The 23,053-nt window shown below is 36.1% G+C and overlaps 3 protein-coding genes across 6 annotated transcripts in view; 1 reads left to right on the forward strand and 2 right to left on the reverse strand.

Annotated features, from left to right (window-relative positions):
• nkx1.2la (NK1 transcription factor related 2-like,a) overlaps positions 1-12,414 on the reverse strand; it is a 13,293-nt gene extending 879 nt beyond the window's left edge. The window contains exons 1-3 of one of the 2 annotated variants that reach the window (XR_008156343.1): positions 12,263-12,414; positions 7,331-7,446; positions 1-85 (exon numbers count right to left, since the gene is read on the reverse strand). The exon at positions 1-85 is cut by the window's left edge and continues 63 nt beyond it. Coding sequence is in view for 1 of the 2 variants with exons in the window: in XM_052571870.1 (XP_052427830.1) it covers positions 1-85; positions 1,883-2,105 (308 nt within the window). In the remaining variant the exon portion in view is untranslated. Of the gene's footprint in view, positions 86-1,882; positions 2,306-7,330; positions 7,447-12,262 lie in introns of those variants that run through there. The other variant, XM_052571870.1, reaches the window with a different exon arrangement.
• A 1,450-nt stretch (positions 12,415-13,864) lies between these two features.
• On the forward strand, positions 13,865-18,045 carry morn4 (MORN repeat containing 4). 3 transcript variants are annotated; one of them, XM_052571872.1, is made up of 6 exons: positions 13,868-14,136; positions 14,305-14,372; positions 14,528-14,606; positions 15,435-15,549; positions 15,666-15,775; positions 17,381-18,045. In XM_052571872.1, the coding sequence occupies exons 3-6, from the start codon at positions 14,540-14,542 to the stop codon at positions 17,527-17,529; spliced, it is 441 nt and encodes a 146-aa protein (XP_052427832.1). In that variant the 5' UTR covers positions 13,868-14,136; positions 14,305-14,372; positions 14,528-14,539; the 3' UTR covers positions 17,530-18,045. The 3 variants fall into 3 exon arrangements, with proteins under 3 accessions (XP_052427833.1, XP_052427832.1, XP_052427831.1); XM_052571873.1 differs by lacking the exon at positions 14,305-14,372 and having other exon boundaries at positions 13,865-14,136; XM_052571871.1 differs by having other exon boundaries at positions 13,869-14,372.
• A 1,769-nt stretch (positions 18,046-19,814) lies between these two features.
• ankrd2 (ankyrin repeat domain 2 (stretch responsive muscle)) lies at positions 19,815-22,073 on the reverse strand. The gene is made up of 8 exons (XM_052573038.1): positions 22,005-22,073; positions 21,549-21,695; positions 21,330-21,434; positions 20,915-21,013; positions 20,726-20,824; positions 20,555-20,653; positions 20,366-20,464; positions 19,815-20,272 (listed from the first exon to the last, which is right to left on the reverse strand). The coding sequence occupies exons 1-8, from the start codon at positions 22,071-22,073 to the stop codon at positions 20,192-20,194; spliced, it is 798 nt and encodes a 265-aa protein (XP_052428998.1). The 3' UTR covers positions 19,815-20,191.
• Positions 22,074-23,053: the final 980 nt, after the last annotated feature.

The raw sequence follows: 23,053 nt of genomic DNA on the forward strand, positions 1-23,053 counted from the left end.
AGCGAGGCTGATGAGTCCAAGTCTACATCTGGATCAGGAGGATGGAGCCTGACACAACTTTGGTGTTCATCAGCTGATCGATTTTCTGTCAATAAAAAATATCGATATGTTAAGTTTCTTTCAGAGAAGTAAAGTTTTTAATAACTGTTTTTAATTTCTGACGAATGAACCAAAAAATACAAGACGACTGTGTTATTTATTTACTTTATGAGACAGAATAACAACTATCATATTTTTACCAGGGTTTACCTTATCTGAAAGATTACATTATCTCCAAAAGCTTGATATTATAAGGATGCAGGCCTTAAACGCAGTCAGATGCCTAGACAGGGTGTTGCTAGGTGCTCTGATTGGTGCTTTGACTGGCATTAATTATTGGTAAAACTGTCCTAAATCTGAAGTGCTCTACAACACCTGCAGTACGGTTCAGGGATAAAGTACGTGTAACGCATCATTAAAACATCAGCCTATTTAATTATTCAAATTGTTATAAATGAATAATAATCAGAATTACAAATGTCATTTATTAATTAACTAGCCTATAGGGGCATTAATTAGCCTATACAAACTACCAATGTTTAATTAATAGTAGCCTTCAGAATTTAGGCTAATTGATGCGGTTCGCTATTGGAAAGTAACATTTGTATGAGGCCTTACACTGTAGTTAATAATAAATATATATAAAAAAAATATAAGAGATTTGCTATCAAACCCTTATCCAGTGATCGGCTGAATTAAAGTAACTGGCAGCTATGCCGAGAATTAAACGAGTGGAAGTCCTGTACAGGAATAAGGGGAGGTTGTTACTGTGTGTGGATTTCAAGGAAAGACTGACGTGGAATGGGCCATAATCCCTCAACAATTTCAAAATCACAAATCGCCTCAAATGTCATGTTGCGGAAAGAAACCCTAGTTAAATCCAGCTCTGCCATCCAGCCATGACGCGCTAATGGAGTTTCATATTTGTCGGCAGATCGATAAATGTCATCTATTTAAAGGGAAGTTTTAATCGAACGATATTTGGGATCAGACATGGCAGGGGTTTGAAGTTGGGAGCCGCAAGCTGCTGGAGGGAGATATGCAGGATCCAGTAATGGGATATCGATCAAAGTGAGCGCAGGCATCCTCAATGGGACGATTTAAACAATTATCTGCCCTGACTGTCCCAATGGCAATCACTTACTCAGCTGCGGCTGTTTAAAGACAACGCAGTCTTGGAAATGAGGGGGAAGGTCAAATTCACAATCTAATATCATACAAAAGGTCTGTTTGGATGAGATATACAGTGGAAAATCTTATATTTAGCCATATTATTTTTTATATAGACCTATGTGAAATCATACAAACACATCTAGGAATATTTTACAATATATATATATATATATATATATATATATATATATATATATATATATATATATATATATATATATATATATATATATATATATATATTTTATTCTTCTCGGAATTCTAGTGGCATCTAGCTATGGCATTTCTAAAAGGCGTAACCACAGAAGATAACGGTTGTGGAGGTCTCAAAAACATGTATTCTTTTAACATATAATAGCCTATATGCTACATTTCAGAAAAATGTTTCAGTAACCACAAAAGTTGGATTACAAGTTAGCAGCGTGCGCTACACACTGGCGAACAGAAGTCGCGGTAGTCAGATGTTAAAATAGTAACAGCTGCTCGATTGCTCATCGCAAACACAAGCAGGACTATTTGTCACAGAGTTAGAAATATCAGAAATATATTAGCGTTTGGTTTAAAATGCAAGATAAACCTCTAAGTCAAAAATACTTACAGAAATTAGGCTACTTCAAAAGTTGACCACTCCGAAATAATTTGCACTCTTGTGTGATTATTATTCTCTCACCTTTATTTTTGGAGCTGGAAAACGATCCTTCGTGCTCAGGACTTTCCTCTAAACTTCCAAATTCTGTGCTTTCTGAAGATGATGCCCGATTTCTGAATTCTTTCTCCGACACGGCATGTGATTTTTTACTTGTGAACTTTTTAGGATCCAATATGTCAATAATCGAAAATGAAATCCGATGACCTGGTGTTGTTTTCGCTCCGGACTCCTGATATTCAAGCATTTTCCAAATTCCAGTAGAATTTCTGATAGCTTGTTTCTGTATTCTCTAACAAAGCAGACGCAGAAAGTGGATGCAGCTTCTGGTCTGATGTGAGGTGCTTCGGTCAGATGTCAGGGATGAAGGTGTGCTTGAGCTCTTTAACAGGTCCATTAGAGTAGACGCGTGAACACGAGCGTTTAACGGAATCCCTTTCGATTGGATGAGAGCATCCGGTAGCTAAACCTGCGCTCAATTCAATCAATACAACACGGACAAGTTCCCAGGCTGACAAGTTGCATAACTCAAGAAACTGTTGCATCTAATCCTTAACCTACACTCTTCAGTGATCGTTTGCACAGTGCACTCTTAGAAATAAAAGGTGCTTCATGATGACATATATATAACAGCGCTGTTCAAGTCTCATTTGAGGGTCTTTTATAAGCAATTCAATTGAAAAGTATATTCAGCTGTAAAATAAACAAATATTATACCAACAATAACATATTTGAAAGGTTAACATAAGTGCATAAGGTAATCAATTGATTAAAAAAATAAAAATTTTAAGTAATTAATTGAGATGTTATTATCATTACACATTGAACCTCCAAATTAATGAAGAAACAACTTAAAGGTGGTACATTTTAAGTACGGTTTAATGGCCACATTTTTTACTAAGTAGCCTATGAAGGTCAGTATCATTGATACCAATAATGTTACTGATATAAATTAATTTCCCCTCAATTTTAGACAACAATTATATCAATATAATTGAAATAAATTATTAACACTTAATAGGCATATTTTAATGCATACATTTCATTTTAATTTCATTTAATTTTTATTTAAATAAATTAAGTGCACAAAGACTGAAGTAGTTTAAGTCTTTGGTTCTTTTAATTGTGATGATTTTGGTTCAAATTTAAAATCCCCCAATTTCAACAAATTAGAATATGGTGACGTGCCAATCAGCTAATCAACTCAAAACACCTGCAAAGGTTTCCGAGTCTTCAAAATGGTCTCTCAGTTTGGTTCACTAGGCTACACAATCATGGGCAAGACTGCTGATCTGATAGTTGTCCAGGAGACAATCATTGACTCCCTTCACAAGGAAGCCACAAACATTCATTACCAAAGAAGCTTGCTGTTCACAGAGTGCTGTATCCAATCACGATAACAGAAAGTTGAAAGGAAGTGGGGAAAAAAATAGAAAGTCGTGACATTTGCCAAGTATGAACATACACTTGGAGCAGTGGGGAGCTATATATCCAGTGCCCTGGGAGCAACTGGGGGTTCAGTGCCTTGCTCAAGGGCACTTCAGCCATGGTTATTGAGGGTGGAAGAGAGTACTTTTTCATTAACTCCCCCCACTCCTGCCAGCAATGAGACTCGAACCTGCAACCTTCAGGTTAAAGGTCCAACTCTCTAACCATTAGGCCACTGATGCCCCTGAGTGGAGGAAAAAGTGTGGAAGAAAAAGATGCACAACCAACCAAGAGAACTGCAGCCTTATAAGGATTGTCAAGCAAAATTGATTCAAGAATTTGAGTGAACTTCACAAGTAATGGACTGAGGCTGGGGTCAAGGCACACAGACATGTCAAGGAATTTGGCTACAGTTGTTGTATTCCTCTTGTTAAGTCACTCCTGAACCACAGACAACGTCAGAGGAGTCTTACCAGGGCTAAGGAGAAGAAGAACTGGACTGTTGCCCAGTGGTCCAAAGTCCTCTTATCAAATGAGAGCAAGTATTGTATTTAATTTGTAAACCAAGCTCCTAGAGTCTGGAGGAAGGGTACAGAAGCTCATAGCCCAAGTTGTTTGAAGTCTAGTGTTAAGTTTCCACAGTCTGTGATGATTTGGGGTGCAATGTCATCTGCTGATGTTGGTCCTTTGTTTTGTTTTTTAGAAAACCAAAGTCACTGCACCCATTTACCAATACATTTTGTTGCACTTCATGCTTCCTTCTGTTGACCAGCTTATTGAAGATGCTGATTTCATTTTCCAGCAGGATTTGGCACCTGCCCACACTGCCAAAAGCACCAAAAGTTGGTTAAATGACCATGGTGTTGGTGTGCTTGACTGGCCAGCAAACTCACCTGACCTGAACCCCACAGAGAATCTATGGGGTATTGTCAAGAGGAAAACAAGAGAGCAAATGAGAACAAATGAAAAATATTATAATTTCACCCCTAAATAAAGCCAATTTTACTATCAAAGACATTTGTTCCTGGCAAATAAATGATCTGGGGTCAGTACAGTGTGTTGGCTTATTTCATAGTTAATAGCTTAAGCCAGTATCTTCACATTCACTATGTGGCATCAATCTGTCAGACCTTGGGATGAATCAATAAACGTGTGTCTGGCACTGATAAATGAGAAACTCTCCTTTAAAGCACTACCGTTTCACTATCTAGCTAGTGATTTACTTCTGTTCTTCTATTTCCCTAAATACATACATAAATAAATATACACAATTTAATAAAATAAAAACTAAACGCTACTGACTACATTCCCAAGACTAATAATGGCATCTACATTAAAGGGGGGGTGGAATGCTCGTTTTCACTCAATATCCTGTTAATCTTGAGTACCTATAGAGTAGTACTGCATCCTTCATAACTCCAAAAAGTCTTTAGTTTTATTATATTTATAAGAGAAAGATAGTCTGTACCATTTTTTCCCGCAAAAACACGACTGGCTGGAGGCGTGACGTGTGGGCGGAGCTAAAGAATCACGAGCACGAGTAGGCTTTTGCGTTGAGAGCTGGAAGCTGTGACATTACCGTGAGGAAAAAAACATCATCCAAAACAAACCATGGCTAACAGTCAGATTCAGCGTATATTTATGATCCAGAATCAGATCCCGAGGCTGAAATTTAACAAGAGCAGCAGCAGCAACAACGTCTCTATGTGGTATGTACTGAAATGTATATATTTGCTTAGCGGTTTTGGAAAAGGACTAAGTTCCACTTTATGTCGTCTTTTTTTTTTTTTTTTTTTTTTTTTTTAAGGTGTACATGTGGAAACTTTTACTCACTGCATGCGGTTCCAACACACGATCGTGACCTTTTTCGTTGGGACTGCATTATCCTTAAGAAATAAACGATGTGCAAATCCGGCATCAAACTGGGCCTTGTTTGTAAAACAAGCATCTTCGAAATGCAGGGAACAAACAAAAACACTTGCACAACTCCGTTGATGCTCTGTAAAAATAAACTCCATCCACTGGTCCCTTAATGCATTTTTTTTGGTAATCTGTGCAGGGTTGTCTTGCCCTGGCAACCAAAAACACACTTCTTTTGTGACATTTCGCTCTCTTGCTCTGATCAGTGAATGTCTGTGCTCTGCTATACGGGAGCGCGCGCTCTTCTGGGAGAAGTGCCCTTAGGACCCATATAAGGAAATTCTGCTCCATCTAACGTCACACAGAGCCATACTTGAAAAAAACGTTCCGAAACTTGTGACAAACCGGAAGAGGTGTTTTGGAACAAAAATACTCCTTCAAATGTACAACTTAATTTTTGAAACTTTGTCCATGTTTAGCATGGGAATCCACTCTTTAACAGTGTAAAAAACTCGTAGTTGCAAGTATGCATGAAATAGCATTTCACCCCCCCTTTAAAGCCTGAGATATTTAAAAGGACCACACTTTGATAATTAACAAACATAAATCAAAAAGACAAGTGCATTGTCAGAATACCCCCCACACACACACACACACACGCAAAAACACAAACACCATATCAAACCCTTGTCCACTTCTCAGATAACAGATGTTGATTCCTCTCCTATCCTTTATGACACAGAGTGACTTATCCTCCCCTGCACTGCCATTCAGTTGTATTTCTACTTGTTTACTAGCAGCCTGCAGTGCATGTTTTGTGGTTGTAACACAGTCCAACTTCAGACACTCACTGTCCGAAACAGGGCCTGTTTGCTTGCATTAGCATGTCTAAGCCCAGCAGCTTGCACTGAGAGAGCTCCATAAGAATGGGGGCTGAAGTCTTTCCTGCAAGTTTAAGACTTCAGGTTTACAACTTCCTCTCTGCAGACCTGACACTATGCACATTTGTTTACACAGGACCAGAGCACAAAAGTGTGACCCAGGGGGCACAACGTAGTCTCAGGTATTGAAGATAAAGAACACACAAGAGGTAAGGTGGAGAATTTCAAGACAGCTGGTGGAGCCAAGAGGAAAACTTTAGGGTGCAATGCCTGTGGAGAGGGGCACACTTACAGACAACCCTCCCACTGTTCCAGCACCCCACCTCTTGACCCATAAACTCATCAGAGCACCAGGAATATCTGCTAAATGTCGGATCATTCATGTAGTCGCATCTTGTGGTGGAGCTCTGTTAATAGATAGGCGTTTGCTCTTTGTTTGGCTTTGTCCCTTTATTCCTATCCAGAGTGAAGTGGACAATAGAATGGGAAACTACTGAACTGACACTCTTTTGAAGATTACAACTTCAGAGCACTAAATGTTTCATGGATTCCCCTCTTTAAATGAAGAAGAGACTTTAAAAATCTTATGAGGGGTGTAAAGAGTTCAACTTATTTGTATCTGAAAAGCAATGCTTGTTACAGTGAAGCAGCATTGTTTTTATATTCCTCAAACTTTCTGTTAAGGTAAACTACTATTTATCTCAAACCACTTAATACAGATTTAACATATACAAATGTTTTGTAAACACTTTAACCCTTAAATGTGCTATTTTAGTTTTGTAGCTTCATTATTTTCATTTAATTTAAGATTAAAACTGTTCAGAGAAGGTGTCATATTATTTGCATGAAGTAATGCGATTGGTCTTCATCCATAAATAATTGGCATAAAGGACTGTGATCGTAATATCTTTGAATATACTGCTCACACTGTCACTAGTCAACTACAGTATGATTGCTGACTGTTCCTACAACTTGCCACCTTCCTGCTGCTGCCCATTTCCTTCAGAAAATATAAATTTAGCTGACAAATACAATTTCTCATTTTAAATATTTAATTTGTAGAATTGTTCAAATTAATCTAAAAATAAACTGCACAATACCTGTCAAACAATCTGAATCCTATGAAATACGTGAACACAAAATAACTGGAATCAAATTGCTGTGCTCATCGAATGTAAGTGTTAAAAACATTGGAAAAGCATCATATCAAAACTTTTGGGCATCATATGAGAGTGATGTTTCAGAACATCAAGGCGAACACAAGGTCGGCAGCATTGTTTGGTAATTGTGCAAACAGTTCTACCTGTTCAGCAGCAGGCGTAATGAAGGCTCGCTGGCAGCGTCCGGGACGGGTGAGCGCGTCTGGCAGATGCTGACATGCAGCAGATGTGGAAAGTGGCTGGGTGATTTGTTAAGGGCCTGGATCATAGCAAAAGAGGGCAATTAGACCAGGGGACAGTCACACATTCATGGACAATGGCCCCCTTTTCACAAACACACACTCTTTCCCCGAGGTAAAGGTCAGTTCACTCTACAGACTTTATACGTACATGCTAACATTACAGCTATCACTATACAGCCAAAACATGTAAATGACAAAAGAAACAACCTCAGAGAATCCTACCATAATATATTCATTAAAATAAAGCTTCACATAGTTTCTAGAATACCTTTAAACTTAACCGAAGTTAAAAGTAATTTATGAAAGAAACAAACAAACAAACTTTATATGTGATAGAAACAAAGAAAAAACTTTATCATTTGTCCATACTGTATAAACACAAATGTGGTGAATGAAAAAATAATTGACACTGGTCCTAAATAGAATAGAATAGAATAGAATAGAATAGAATAGAATAGAATAGAAACAACTAAAATGCCTTTAAGCCTAACAATTACAGCTAAATGGAACCAGTAACTATTTGTGAAAGAAACAAAAAGTGTCGATAAAACTAAATAGTGATAATTGGAAAAAAAGATTTGACACTGGCCCTCAGCAGAACATAAATAATAGAATTTAATTGAATAGAACACATATTTTATTTTCAAATTCAATTTTATGATGATTGGGGGGGAAAAGGTTTGACAATGGCCCTCAACAGAAAATAACAGAACAGAACAGAATAATATAAATTTGATTTCCAAACACAGTTTTAATTTATAAAAAAACTGAATAGAATAGAATAGAATTCACTGCCACACAATTAAACTGAGACCAATGGAAATGACATAAAATAAAAAAAGTTTAAAAAAAGACCATAATTCAAAGCAATCTTCATAACTCCCTTATTATGTGACATTGAGTGAAGGGCAATCTCACCTGAGAACCTGAATTTACTTTTGCCTTTTGCCCTCTCTGTTATAGGCTTTCACTGTCAGTAGAAATGACAGGACTCTGTGAGCAGTGTAAATTTCTATTGGCTGTCACACTGGAAACGCACACACATCTACATTTTGTGTCAGCCGTTTAGAGATGCACATAATACGCTATAGTATATAGTATATAACGCTTTGCATAGTACGCATGCAGAGGTGCCAGACATCACTGGCTGAGAAGAAGTGCAATCCCAGATCCTATAGAGGGAGATTGGATGCCTTTAGGACTACAGCATAATCACAGAGTCTTCTGTGAATGGACACTTGGGTTAGTGCACTGCTAATTTAGAGTGTAAAAGAAAGAATTACACACGGTCTGAGGTTATGGGCCGCAGTCGATGTGATGTTCTGTCACTCAGCACTTGCATTGATTGCTCATTGTTCGCAGAAGGTCGCATCATAATTCATTAAATCTTAACGAGTCCCCCTGGAACCACCTGCACGCCTTTCCTCAATTGCCCCTTTAAATTACGAGCGACTCTCACGCTCAGCGAGCTCAAAAATGAAGATATATTCTCCACGTAAAGAAGAGAGCTATTAGTTACATTATTTAAACAGCCCTCTTTAAAGCCAGGGGGAGGCTGACTTTATGAAGGGCAATTAGGTACTCACTATAATTGATAATTCATACTCATCACAATTAGGCAGTATAAATAGGGTGTCTGGGATTAATGGTTATGGCTGTTCAAAGAGAGGGACACTGGGTAGAACTGGTCAGGCATGGCTGATGGAGTGGAAGGAGGCAGAACTGAATTCATCTCTATTTGTGGAGGAAACAGATTGTGTTTGTCCCTTCAACACACACCTGAATTATCCAATGGTTCCCTCACCTTCAGATTGTTGTTGCTTTTCCAAAACTTTGCAAAATGTGTGCAACTTAAAACTGAAATGTACTGATTCCTGAGGCAAGGGACAAAACATGTCCAACAATCTTATCTGTAATTATGTTGAAATAAAGACAAATTTTCCATTTTTAAAATAGGCAGAAATGGCAGCTAGAATTTTCTAAGCTCAAATTTACCATTTCATTTTATTAAAATTACATTTATATATGTATGTATAAAAAATCAGCTGACCTTAAAATATAACTCCATAGTTAATTCATATATTAAAATATATTCAGTGTAATCGGCAAAGAATCTATAAATTAGATTTTATTTTTAACATTTCTGTAACTCTCACTTATTATTATATATTCATTTTCTTTTGTTTGATTTATTTATTTTTGGCCAGGTCAATCTTGTAAAATAGATTGTCTCTCAACGTGTTTTATCCGGGTTTAATAAGGGTTACTAAGTTGGCTCCTGAATCCTGACAGAATCTTTTTTTATAAGATTTCAATCTGTCCTTACCTTTTACCAATATTTATGCAAATATTCTTTAAATCTGGTTAATCTGATAGATATGATAGATAAAGAAGTGGAACCAAACATAAATTATTAAATTGAACAGATTAACCCAAACCTTTTTTTTTTTTTTTTTTTTTTTTTATCAATTCTCTAGTATGTTTTGTTCCAGTAATTAAAATAATTTCATTTCCATTATCATGAAATGTCCATCAGTAGTTTATGGAGAATGAATGTACTCTACATGTATGATCATATGCACTGTTTAGACACTAGACGGCTGAGGTGAAGGTCTTTCATAGCTTTGCTCTCTGTTGACACCAGTATAATTGCTATACTGAGCGCTGGATCAGGCAATCTTTACTAATCAATAAAGTCTTCACTAGCCATTTCCCCCAGTGATTCTGCCCTCATTTCTCCTCTAATTGTTCTTTTTCCCCCAGGAAAGTCTACGGCTATGCCATGAGCAAAAAGTGTGTGTACGTGTGCATGTTTCGGTACTGTTAAATGTAATCTTAAAACAACACTGCAGAAGAGACTTTAACAATACACACAATATTTCCAGACCCAGACTTGACCTTGTGCTACCCCATATAGTTTTTTCATATTTTTGCTGTATATGTACGCCTAAAAAGCACACAATAATGCTAATCCATTTTCTAAATTCTGACATTTTAAATACAATTTCCTTGGTTAAACACTATTGAAAGAAATCTATAATCGTGAGACAGAGCTCTGATAAAATGTCCAAAATGTGATGTTTAATTAAATCAACATATTAGACGTATGTCTCAAATATTATACATCATTTAATAGTAAAATACTTTAAAGCTGCGGTAGGGAACTTTTGACGCTCTCGCGGTTAATAAACAGAACTGCTTGCGTCTTGCGGAAGAACATCGTAGCCGGAACTACTTCTCTCTGTTTATGTCTATGAAGAATCACAAAGGTACTGGGTTACTCCGCCGCGGTACCCCCGAAGCAATCTAAAATAGTCTGAATATAAACACTTATTATAGGTGCACCCTAGTGATTCAGGACAAGCCAAAAACACAGTTTGGAAAATGGATTCATGGTGTACTCGCTTATTATATACATTTTTCTACATTTTGAACACAAACAAAGTTAGGGACCGGACCTCTGATTGGTTGTTTCTCACCGGGAGCGGATGGCTTTCTGCAAATGGCAATAGGACACTGGGAGGAGCCAGAGAAGCTTGATTTTTTCACAGATTATCTGTCTCATATTCTACTGTCAGGACATAATGACAGGTTTAACAAATATGTAAAAAATATATTTTTGCAAAAGTTACCTACTGCAGCTTTAAATGTTTAAAAAAAAACAATTTTATCTTTTATAGCACCTATATTTACACAAAACAGAATAAAGTTAGCTGCATTTATGAGTATATATATATATATATATATATATATATATATATATATATATATATATATATATATATATATAAAAATCAGTATATAAATTTGACTAAAAACTGAGGTAGAAATATTCCCTCAACCGATTTATGAAAACCAGGTATCCTAATTTCTATACTACCTAATTATTGAAAAATAAAGCTAGAAATAATGACTGACACTTAAGTAAAAATAAAGCACATGACTGGTTCCAGCCTTGACATATAAAAGCAATTTTGATTTGCAGCAAAAACTATGTCATTGCTTTTTTTTATCATAAAGAGAGACAGATTCATGGATAATGCAATTGCTTATGAAATAAAAGCCTCCGTCCACTCGGGGACCAGAGATTTAGAGCAGGAGCATGATAGCATGACTTCTCTAACCTTGATGCTGGACGAACTGATCACGTTCAACAAACTTTCCTCATATGTTATGGCTTGCAGAGAATTATAGGTCAATTTAGGCTCGGTCAGTGAGACGACCCTCGTCAAACAACCTCTGTTCCACCATCCTTCCTCTTTAGAAGTTGACCTTTACGATTTTTCTTGCAAGGAGAGCAGACTCTATATTGCAATGATGTGTGCTCGTAGTGTGGTCAATCCTCATGTTGTGCTGGACGGGCACTCATGTGTAGTGATGCTTGCAGGGCCCATCCTGTGACTCTTGGGCATATGGACTCTACTGCCCATTTCCCTGGGGCATTATTGCCATGCTGATTTACTACCAGTGAAGGACAATCATCAGAGACCAAATTATACCCCAATCACAGTGTGTGAGTGTTTGTTCATGGTCTTTAGGTTAAAGCAATGAAGGGTGAAAACCTCTATAGACAATCAATTACCTTACAATTAGTATGGTTTTAACTATCATTTCTTATAGGTTGCTTAAAAATATAAACATCCAAATACAAATAAATTGGAAAAGGAGTCATGCATGATCATACTTGTCCTGTCGCACTGACAGCTTTTGACATATAGCACCGTATTCAAGAAATGGGATTTGCGTTGTTTGGAAGTGAGAACCACTTATCTTTAACATTAAAGGTAATAGATCTCCAGGGTGAGATTTTTATCGACATTTCTCATTACCAACCTATTGGTGTTTATAGCGCCGGTCATAAATGGCTCCCTGTGGTGCTGTGTTTTATGAAGAGATCAGCTGTCAGGGCATATGCGTTCAAATCTCTGCGGGATGCAATGACACCGGTCAAGTGTAAAGACCTGAGAGAGGAAAGTGAGAGAGTACACTATACAGGACACCAGGACAGAATAGATCTAACTGTGAGAAGTAAAAGTCAAAATAAAAACTGATAATTAGTATACACATTATATACTGTATACCCACACACACACACACACACACATATTATGCATATTTTATATTTTCTGTATTGATTTTCAAAAGTGTTTTATCTGTATTTTGAGTACCGGAACTTAATAGATCATTTCCTGCCATTACATTTTCCATTTCTGTATAATCAACTATACACAGTGGGTGAATTTCAATCAAAAGGTTGTGTTCCACAAACAGGGTATTTTCCAAAAATGTCAGATTAAAGTTGTATATGTTTAATATGTTGTAACTTTACTTTAAATAAATTTCATTACTTGAATTAATCTTGGCCAAATCAATAATACTATAGAAAAGCACTAAACATTTTTCAGTTAAAGTGTTTTGAGTTTTTATATTTTCATATAAAAATACAGCATGCAGTTGCATCAAAAAATTGCATAAACATCATTCAATGTAAATTGTGATAATTGTAATTAATAATCGCAATTACAATTTAAAGAGAATAATTTACAATTATGATTTTTGTCATAATCTTGCAGCCCTATATACAGTGCATAGCACTTCATATTTTACTAAAAGGTATCGATCTTGAATATGTCATTAAAACAGTAGATGTTCCAACTGTGACAACTTACCCCATATAGTCTGAACACATGCCCTGCTATAAGGTAGATTTCTATATAGTGTGCTAAATTAATTTTATGGCAATAATGGTGGACATTGTCAGTAGCATCTTGTAGTCTGCAAGACTACATTGTGAGGATCAAGTTCCTCAGACAATTAATAACATCATCAATAAAAGTTAATGAATGGGCCAAATAATGATTTCATTAAAATGCCAAATGAATCTTTTGGATGTGTCTCAATAACAAATTGGACATCCAGGGCAATTTCTTACTCAAATGATTTACTAAACTAATAAATGAATGTCTTACCAACCCAGCAAACACAGTTCACAGAATGCTAAATGAAACGAGCTAAAGCCATTAAATCTCAATCAATGCGTGTTTATAGGCCTACAGTATAAACCTCAAAATATTCCGCTCAATAAACAAAAGAAATAACTCTCAGGAAGTTGAAACTTAATTTGAACCGAGTTCAATTTAGTTTAAAGGGGCTTTGGGCATATTTTAGTGTATTTAACAAATTTATTCTCAAAATTATTGTATATTTCTTGGTGTTAGCTGTACATTTACAAAACTCTTCAACTTATTTTAAAATATAGGCTAGTCCTAAAAAAAACATTTACAATAGTACTCATCATCGTGTCGGCTTTGTGGGTTGTCGACAAATGTTACTAAGCGGTTGCTTGGGCGTTTTGGTAGGTTATTTAATGGGTCAAAAAAACAGTTTGAGTACTAATGTACGAGTAGTAGTAATGGACATACTTGCCTTAGTAAACAACAGCACTACGAGTCCGTGTCACTGTCACATTCAGTAGACCTATGTATGTAGTCATTGATCAGCCAATCAGCGCTCAGCACACATCCAGATGCTCTCAGCTCTTGGCTGAGAGAAGCGCGCAGCAAAACAACGCGAGATCTTCAGGCTAGAGTGAGATCCAGCGAGAGGAACCGTGACACCGGCGAGCAAGAACCCGATTCTGCCTTTGCGGATCCGCTGGACAAAGCGAAAGGCTTTCATGCTCTTGAGACGGCACAGAAACATCACAGGTGAATGATACGTTCATCTGCTGCCGTGAAATGGCTTCAGAACGGCTTCACACAGGCTGTGAATAAGAGACTGGATGACGTCACCTCTGCCGCTGCTTTCTTTCAGTCCGTAAATGTTTTATCGTTCTGGTTCAGTGTAAATGACCGGCTGCTCTATTAATTATACAGTGTTGGGTGAAAGTCAACTACCGTGGGTCCTACTGTATTAGACTGAGCACTATACTGAACACAATAAGGTTTGTGTGTGGGCATTGGTGATGTCCTATTCAATATTTAATAATACTGTACATGCATATATGAAATAGAATTGGTTTGGTTTGCCTCTGTTTATAATCATTTGGTTCTGTTATGTCAATTCTGCCACCCTAATATTTATTTGTTTTGTCTGAAGCTTGCTGTAGGTATGACATTAACAAGGGGCTCCTTCACTTATTCCAGCGGAGAAGAATATACCGGAGAATGGAAGGAAGGCAAGATATTTCAGAAACACTTTACACTGCTTTGAATTTTCAAGACTTTTTTTGATACATTTTCATAAATGGGTTTTATATGCTTTACTTTTATTCTTTTTTTATACAATAAAAAAAGCAATACAATCTACCAAAAAGACTGATTTAAAATTATATAAATTATCTTTTTTATTATTTGGGTAATGGATTTGACATTCTGTGATTGCTACAGAAAATATCAACATATTTTTTTTTTTACTTGTGCTGTATATCTGAAAATGTTGAAACCTTATGAAAGAGGTTTATAACTGTCAGATGAAATGTTATCTTATATCAATCTATATTGTTTCTTTTATTTATGATCTGAGGACAGTTTGTTTTAGGGGTAGTGACTGATCAAGTCATATTTTATTGATTAAATGTTAAATGAAAAGCTTATAGGCTGTTTAATGGCAGGTTTGCATTGTGATAACAACACTTTCGACTATTATTATTTTTTAGCCAAAACTGTAAGGTATATGTCTGATAAATATTTACTAGAGATAAAAGTGTGACAACTATCCCCAGTCCCACTACATATATTAACATGCTAAAACATGTTCACAAGATTTATGTTTTTTCTGATTACTATTAGAATTGTGGTCAGCATGGCTTGAGGTGGTGGTAGCACACCGCTTAATGATCCAAACTGCTTATGTAATAAATGCAGGTGCGATCTCAAGTAGAATTGACATTCTAATTATAGTACTAATTATCGGAGCCATTAACACACTAGAGAGCGGTCTATAGAATTAGTCTATTGGATGAAAACTCAAGGTTCATTTAAGCAGCAGTGTGTTTGCTGTGCAGGTCGGCGGCACGGTAAAGGCGAGCTGAAGTTTGCTGATGGCACCTGTTATAAAGGGCATTTTGAGAATGGCCTGTTTCACGGATCAGGGGTGTTAATCTTTCCCGATGGATCCAGGTGAGTGAGCATGTGATCAGATTCAAAATACTTCCCTACTTAAACAGAGATGAACATGTTGGCAGTGACACGGTGACCCTATTTACGAGGTGAACACCACTATTTCTAATCAATAGGTACGAGGGTGAATTCGCCCAGGGAAAATTCCAAGGGGTTGGAATCTTCAGCAGGTTTGACGGGATGAAATTTGAAGGAGAATTCAAAAGTGGCCGTGTAGAAGGATATGGTAAATATTCCACCTTAATTTGACAAAAGCTTACATGCATCCAAATGATGTGTTTATAATCTGAATAATGAACTGAAGGGACTGGCCTTGTGGGCAGTGTGGTTACATCTCGTGCCATTTGAATCCCAGCTCGAGAACCTTTCCCGATCCCATGCCCATCTCTCTCTCTCTCACTTAGCTTTCCGTCATTTCTAACGTCTCCTATCATAATAAAAATAAAAAACCGCCCAAAATAAAGCAATGAAAAAAAAAGAATTCTTTAGGAAACACACACCTGCCTGAGCTCTATCCGAATTAAATTTTGATCTGATTGAAAGGCTGGTGTAGACCTGAAATAAACCGATAAGCAGAAAAAAAAATAAGCATGCAAATGCTTGAATCTGACTATTTTCTTAATTAGATTCAAAAATACCACACCTACATGCGTAGTGCCACGAATTGTTCGTTTACATAATTTTCCATCTTGCAGACTTGCATATGTTTATTTACACCTCACGTTTTAGAAACTTAAAGTTAGTGGCTAACAGGGGTGATTCTAGGATTTTCATTTTAGTGGGCCTCAGCCCCAATGAGGGTGTATGTATATATATATATGTTTGACTAATAGTGGTGGTATACTAAACTTATTGCAGTATTCCACTGTATTGGATAGCCTTTAACATTTGAGTACTGAATAAGCAAAATTCATGCTCTTTCTCTCTCACACACACACACGTTTACTGTACAAACAAAATGTTACTGTTTGCATTTCTAGTACAACCCTGTTTCCTTAGCTAAAGTATGCAAACCTTTATGACACATGCATTGGAATTATCCTCCTGAGAGGAAAAAAAAAAATTTTTGGACCCACTTTATATTAAGTGGCCTTAATTAATATGTACTTACATTTTAATTAATAAGTTAGTACAATGTACTTATTGTGTACATACATGTTTTTACATTGTACTTATATTAAAAAAACCTACATGTAATTACATCTGTATTTAATTTCTGTAATTGCATTTATAATTACACTGTTGACCCATACTTTTCACCTTAACCCACCCTTAAACTTACCCATACCTCCAACCCTCTCCCTAACCTTACCCCATCCCACCTCAATAGCAGCAAAAATGTTTTACAATACAATATGAACACAATAAGTACATTGTACTTATTTTTTTTATGTAAGTACATAGTAGTTAAGGCCACCTAATATAAAGTGGGGCCAAATTTTTTTTTTTTTCCATGTCATTACATTGTTTAGTGCATAAGAAGAAAAATAATAATATGTAAATATAAGTTATGCTATATCCTCTGTAGAGAATACCAGGACCCTAAAAAAATTAAATGATATGAATAGACATGATAAGGCAAGAACAATGGGATTTTAAAAGAATCACCAATCAATTTTTAGGTTTCAGGATTTTTTTATACCATACTTTGTATAAGGCAGTAAAAAGCTGTTTCTTTTGTAGAGCTAAAATAACTGGAAGCCTCACACATTTAAGTGGATAATTAAAAAAAAAACAAAAAAACATATATAAATATCTTTTTTTATTAGTTATTGTTCATTAGGATTTATGAAGATTTGTAACATGAATAAATATGGTCTTTTTTCCATAGGACTGCTGACATTTCCAGATGGTTCCCACGGTGCTCCGCGAAATGAGGGAGTGTTTGAGAACAACAAGCTTCAGAAACGTGAAAAGTGTCAGGCAGTGGTGCAGAGAGCCAAGAACTCAGCATCCACTGCCCGCGGCCTCTCTGTATGACAGACTGACCTCAGTGAGAGCGCCCCTAACTGTGGCTTTCAGATCAGGCAGGGTCACAAGTTAAGAAGTCCAAGCAGACTGTGGATCTGCGTTCAGGGTGATCTCTGCCTTCGCCAAACAACGGAGCTCAAAAATACGTGAGACCCATCAGACCCTCAGGGATGGATCAAAGTGTCTCGATTCCACACGCCTCTGTTTCTCTCACACTGCTGCTCTGCCTTGGTTTCCTCTGTGGCTTAAAAACATCATTCTGTATGTTTGTTATGGAGGCATGGATAAACTCAAGTCACCATCGGAGGCATTGCAGGTACAGAGGCCTGTCACGTGAAGATTTTCTTGGTAAATATATGAAATTTGCCTTCGTGAGTTTGCGATTGTATCACTTGTGTTTGACTGTATTGTTACTATTGTAACTGTCTGTTTGTTTGAATCAACATATTCTTTATTGCACATTTGCCTTAGTTATTGCATTAAAAGTCAATATTGCTGGATTAAAATCTTGTTACTGATATACAATAGAGGTGAGGGAATCTTCATTTCTTACTAATTTGTTAATTTCATTAATTTACAATGAGTACATGTAATTGACTAACACATTATGTGATATTATGACTCTTTTTAGTTGTATTTTTCTTGTACATTACAGAAAACTTTTGAAATTATTTAAAAGTATTTGGTCATTGGGCAGATATACATTCACTTCAGATATCTGATGACTGATTTATGTGCGTTTACTTTATTTTCCAAACTGACTGCTAATGGTTCACTATTCCCATCATTCACAGTGTCAGACAGAAGCCTTAGTCACTATCATCTGTAATCTACTGACACCAAAAAGCATTTTGCACTGTTATTTTTTGAGCAGAGAATCAAAAGACTGACATGAAAAATAAAGTGAAATAAAAGTCAGAAAAAAACACCTGATCTAAATTTGGTGTTTAATTTATTTTAATCCTCTTTATTCTTTCATGACAAACATTTTATGTTCTAATTTAGTATATTTTAAAATGCAACTTATTTCTGTGAAAGCAACGCTTAAAACAATTATTCCAATATGCTGATTTGGTGCTTTAAAAACATTTCTTATCAATGCTGAAAACAGTTGCTTAATATTTTTTCAGGAAGAAGATATTTTGTAACTGTTCATAAATGTATTTTACTGTCACATCAGTTTAATGCATTAATGTTAATTAAAAGCAGTCTTTTTTTGGGGGGGGGGGGGGGTTACATAACCATTCATATTTGAACATGTGTAGCCTGTTATTCCTCTCTCAAGAATAAGTTAACAGAATATTAACAGGGCACAGAGCACTTATCCAGCACTACTGTGTGTGTGTGACTAAAAGCTTTCTAATCATAGAACAACTGAGTGCTTTAGACAAGTGATTCACAGGCACACTGTGTGATGTTTCTATATGTGAGACTGCCAGTGACACACAGGGAAACCCTTCATGACAACAGGCCAAAAGATCAGTTTGGGAACTGGATGAGCCAGACCATGGATTACATCTCTAATACAGCAGCAAAACACGCACCGAGTAACTACAAAGAGAAGAGCTGGATTGTTGATTCATAAACAACCTTATATTGGGGCAAATGTTTGCTTTCCGGCTGGCAGATTGTGATTATATAATAAGCACAGATGACGTATGTCTCACACGTGGGCATATCAGTTTCCTCCACCCAAAGCCTTGTCATCTGATGCATCAGGAAACTATGCACAGCAATGAGCCTGCCCTGGCACAGTAAGCCATAGACAAAACTATAGCATTAAGTATGTTTCAAATGAAAGATATGTTATGCAGAAGTCACATAGACTAAATATTGTGCATGCATTTCTCATTTCAGAAAGACAAAGCTTGCAAACTAGTCAACATGCTAATGTGGTAAATATTTTCTTATTACCAACCACCTAGACACTCGACTTTTATAATATAATGCATCAACCATGTTCACCTGAGTAATGCAGAAATATGATAAGCAGCAACATTAAGATGTAATGATATGCATTACATTTAAATAGAATATGATTTCTATTAATTGTTTTTAATAATACCAGACAAAAGTTGATTTGTTTAATATAATAATAATAAAAAAAAAGTATCTTATGCTGACCAGGCTGTATTTATTTTTATCAAAATACAGTAAAAGTTGTAAGAATGTGAAATATTATTACAATTAAGAATAATTGTTTTTTATTTTAATATATTTAAAATATTTCAGCATCATAATTCCAAAAAAAAACAAAAAACAATAATGAGCTGTTTTATAATTTTTCTACTTTCAATATTAAATAAAAAAAATACGAATGAAGGAATGATACATGGATTCTTTTTTGCCTTGTTTCTGCTGTTACTGTTTGCCGTTTCTGGACCCTTCCTGTTTTACCATGCTCTCTTTTAATAATAACTCCTGCAAATGGATCCCCACTCCGTTGTCAAAAATACACATTTTAAGCCTCATTGGTATATAGATTAATAAAAGCTCATTTATCCAGTATACTAATGAATTGGTGAGGACAGGCACCTTTCAGCACTAATTAACACAGAAAGTAAATAGTTACTCAGACAGAGGTGGGGTTGTACCCCAGCTGTGCACCTGTTCACAGACGCTCTAATGAATCCAATGCATCTCCATGAGTCTGTCAGAACAGACCAACCTCTCACATCTGTTCTAGTTTCTCCAGTGTCTCCTTCGTGTCAAACTGCCATTGCTTCACCTGTTCTGTGGCCGTAATGCCCTCCTAAAAACAAGAAAATTAAGTATTAATATCCAGCTTTTAATTTTCTTTATAACAGATGAATATTTTTCTCTTCTCATCCTGAACTGTACTTACAGCATTCTTGATCTGCATATCGGCTCCTGCCAGTATAAGGAGTTTGACAATTTTATATCGATTTAATCTGACAGCATCATGCAGTGCCGTGTCTCCTTCCTTCAAAAAAGAAATGATAATATTTTGATTGAAAAAGAATCTGCATGTTGAGTACAACTGTGTTTTCCTCATGTATTATTAATCTGTTACCCAATCTTTGGCATTAATATTGCTTCCACTGGTTAGAAGATGTTGGACCACATCACTGTGACCTGTCCGTGTGGCCACGTGCAAAGGTGAGCTAAGCAGCTGTACGGGAGAGAATTTAATAATATTTCTCATACATCTTATTTTTATATACTTTTGATTATTTTGCCGTACTTTGTCTCTGACATTGATGTCAGCTCCTCTGTCCTGAAGAGCCTTTAGTGCTGAGAGACTTCCACCTCTGCAAGCCCAATGTACAGCTCTGGAGTCCAGCTAAACCGACGGCAACAAACCAAATCAGTACAATCACAACATCATTTCAACAGTTAATGCACGTTACCAACACTTATATAGTGATCTCACCCTGTCTTTAAAGTTGATATCAGCACCTTTGTCCAGTAATTTTTCCACTATTTTAGCATGATCTTCCAAAGCAGCCTGATGCAGCGCTGTTTTCCTGAACTAAGACAAAACAGAGGAAGAGAAATGGTTATTACAGTTAACTAAAACCATTAAATTTTTTTTTACTGGAAATAGATATTAATTTTTTTTTTTTTTATGTACTAAAATAAATAAAAACTGATTTAAAAATTTTTATAAATAAAATAACAATAACTAAAAAAGAGCAAATTACCAAAGCTTTAAGTACATTTTAAAATGAAAATATAAAATACACATTTCAAAATATATCTAATAAAAAAAAAAAGAAAAAAAGAAAAAGAAAAAAATAGACAATAGAACATAGAATAGATAGAACATGTCACTGGACATATTGCACCTCATCACAGATGTTGGGATCTCCTCCATCTTCCAGAAATTTCTCAACTACTTCAATCTTTCCCTGAGCTGCTGCTTTTAAAAACTCATCCTGTTCCACAGGTCCCTGATAAACAACAGAAATTACAAATAAACAAAATAACCATAAGACTTTTAATGTATGCAACATTCAAAGTCACATAATGATAATAAAGAAAGGCAGATGGGTTTCTCTCACCACCGGAACATCCATTGGGTCTTTGGGAGCTTTTGCGGTTTTGTTCCTGATCTTCTTCTTCATACGCAGCTCAATAATGTTCTCTGCACCCCCCAGATCAACGATCTCACTCCTCAGATCAGAGGAGATCTTTCTCACTTGACCCTCTGCCTGCATGAAGAATTCACTTCTCTTCATCACTGACTGATTCAGTCTTTGTTCGTATAGCACACGATGAAGACTTCTTACAATAAAAATGGTTCATCCTTTATTTAATTGAAAGGATTGTGAAAACGGATATAAGATGCCAATTCTGACATTAGTCAATAATATTACCAATACAGCATTCTGTGTATGCACATATGGTGGAAGATGTTTTACAGCATGCATATTGCCCTATTTTTAATGCAAGTAACAAAATATCTTAACTAAAGTAAACCTAAATGTAAATCTATTTAAAGACTTCAAAAAATCCTGTACCTCCTCCCGTTCATCAAGGGCCGCTCTTCTATCAACCACAGACGTCGCCCACAGGATGTCCTCCTCCATTGTGACAAAATAAAATATATGAAGAGGTTAACCCTTTATATAGTATTTGCAAGTCGCAAACGTTCACTAATTCCAGCAGACCTGCCAGACTGAGATCTGAACAGGACTTATAGCTCACAGCAGGAATGTAAAGCCACGTCAGGCCCTGTGTGACAGCTGTGGACAGGAGCTGGATCGCACACAAATGCGCGACCATGAGCTCACCGTCCACCTCCACAGGCCTGCCCTCTGCCACACAATGGGAGTCCGTTTTTACAAGAATCACGGCCCGATAAACACCCTGTTTTGGAGATTATGTTATTTATAAGTCTTTCATTAGTGTCAAGTGATACTACATAAATGCCTTCTGTTTCAAAGAATGCCTGTTAACACACAATGTCCAATCGCTGAATGGCATTCGGGAACATCCTGTTAGGTGTATGTGGGCAAGAATGCACACAAATGTGTGATTATGATTACGTTTTTGAGAGAAGGAAGGAAGGAAGGAAGAACAGAAGCTTGCGGTTGTGAAGGTGAAATCAAGCTAACATTTAAGTGAAATAAAAACATAATCATTTGACCAAACCAGAACAAACTGTCCCAAGCACTGAGCAACAGCAAGTATTCATGTGGAACATGTGACAAGAGTAAATAGCCTCCTAATTGTTTGGTTTGGTTTTAGAAAAACATGTTGTTCAAGTCACTAAATGCTAAGTGTTACCAATAGCTGTTTTTTTTTTTTTTTTACTTTTTTAAAATAAATTTTTTATAGGGAAATTACTGAAACTGAAAACATCTATTCAAATATTTGTTTAAAAGTTTACAGAAATTAGCAGTAAAACATTTTTTTTTTTTACTTCATAACCAATTAATCAAGTTTGATGCATATTTTGTCTTTTTGTAAAATATTAAAATATTGCAATAATAGTTTAAATAATCAGCAACCTTGATCTGATTATTTTCATGCCAAATGAATAAAGACTTCCCTCTATTTCGCTATA

Source organism: Carassius gibelio, chromosome B13 (assembly GCF_023724105.1).
Source record: "Carassius gibelio isolate Cgi1373 ecotype wild population from Czech Republic chromosome B13, carGib1.2-hapl.c, whole genome shotgun sequence".
Classification (NCBI taxonomy): domain Eukaryota; kingdom Metazoa; phylum Chordata; class Actinopteri; order Cypriniformes; family Cyprinidae; genus Carassius; species Carassius gibelio.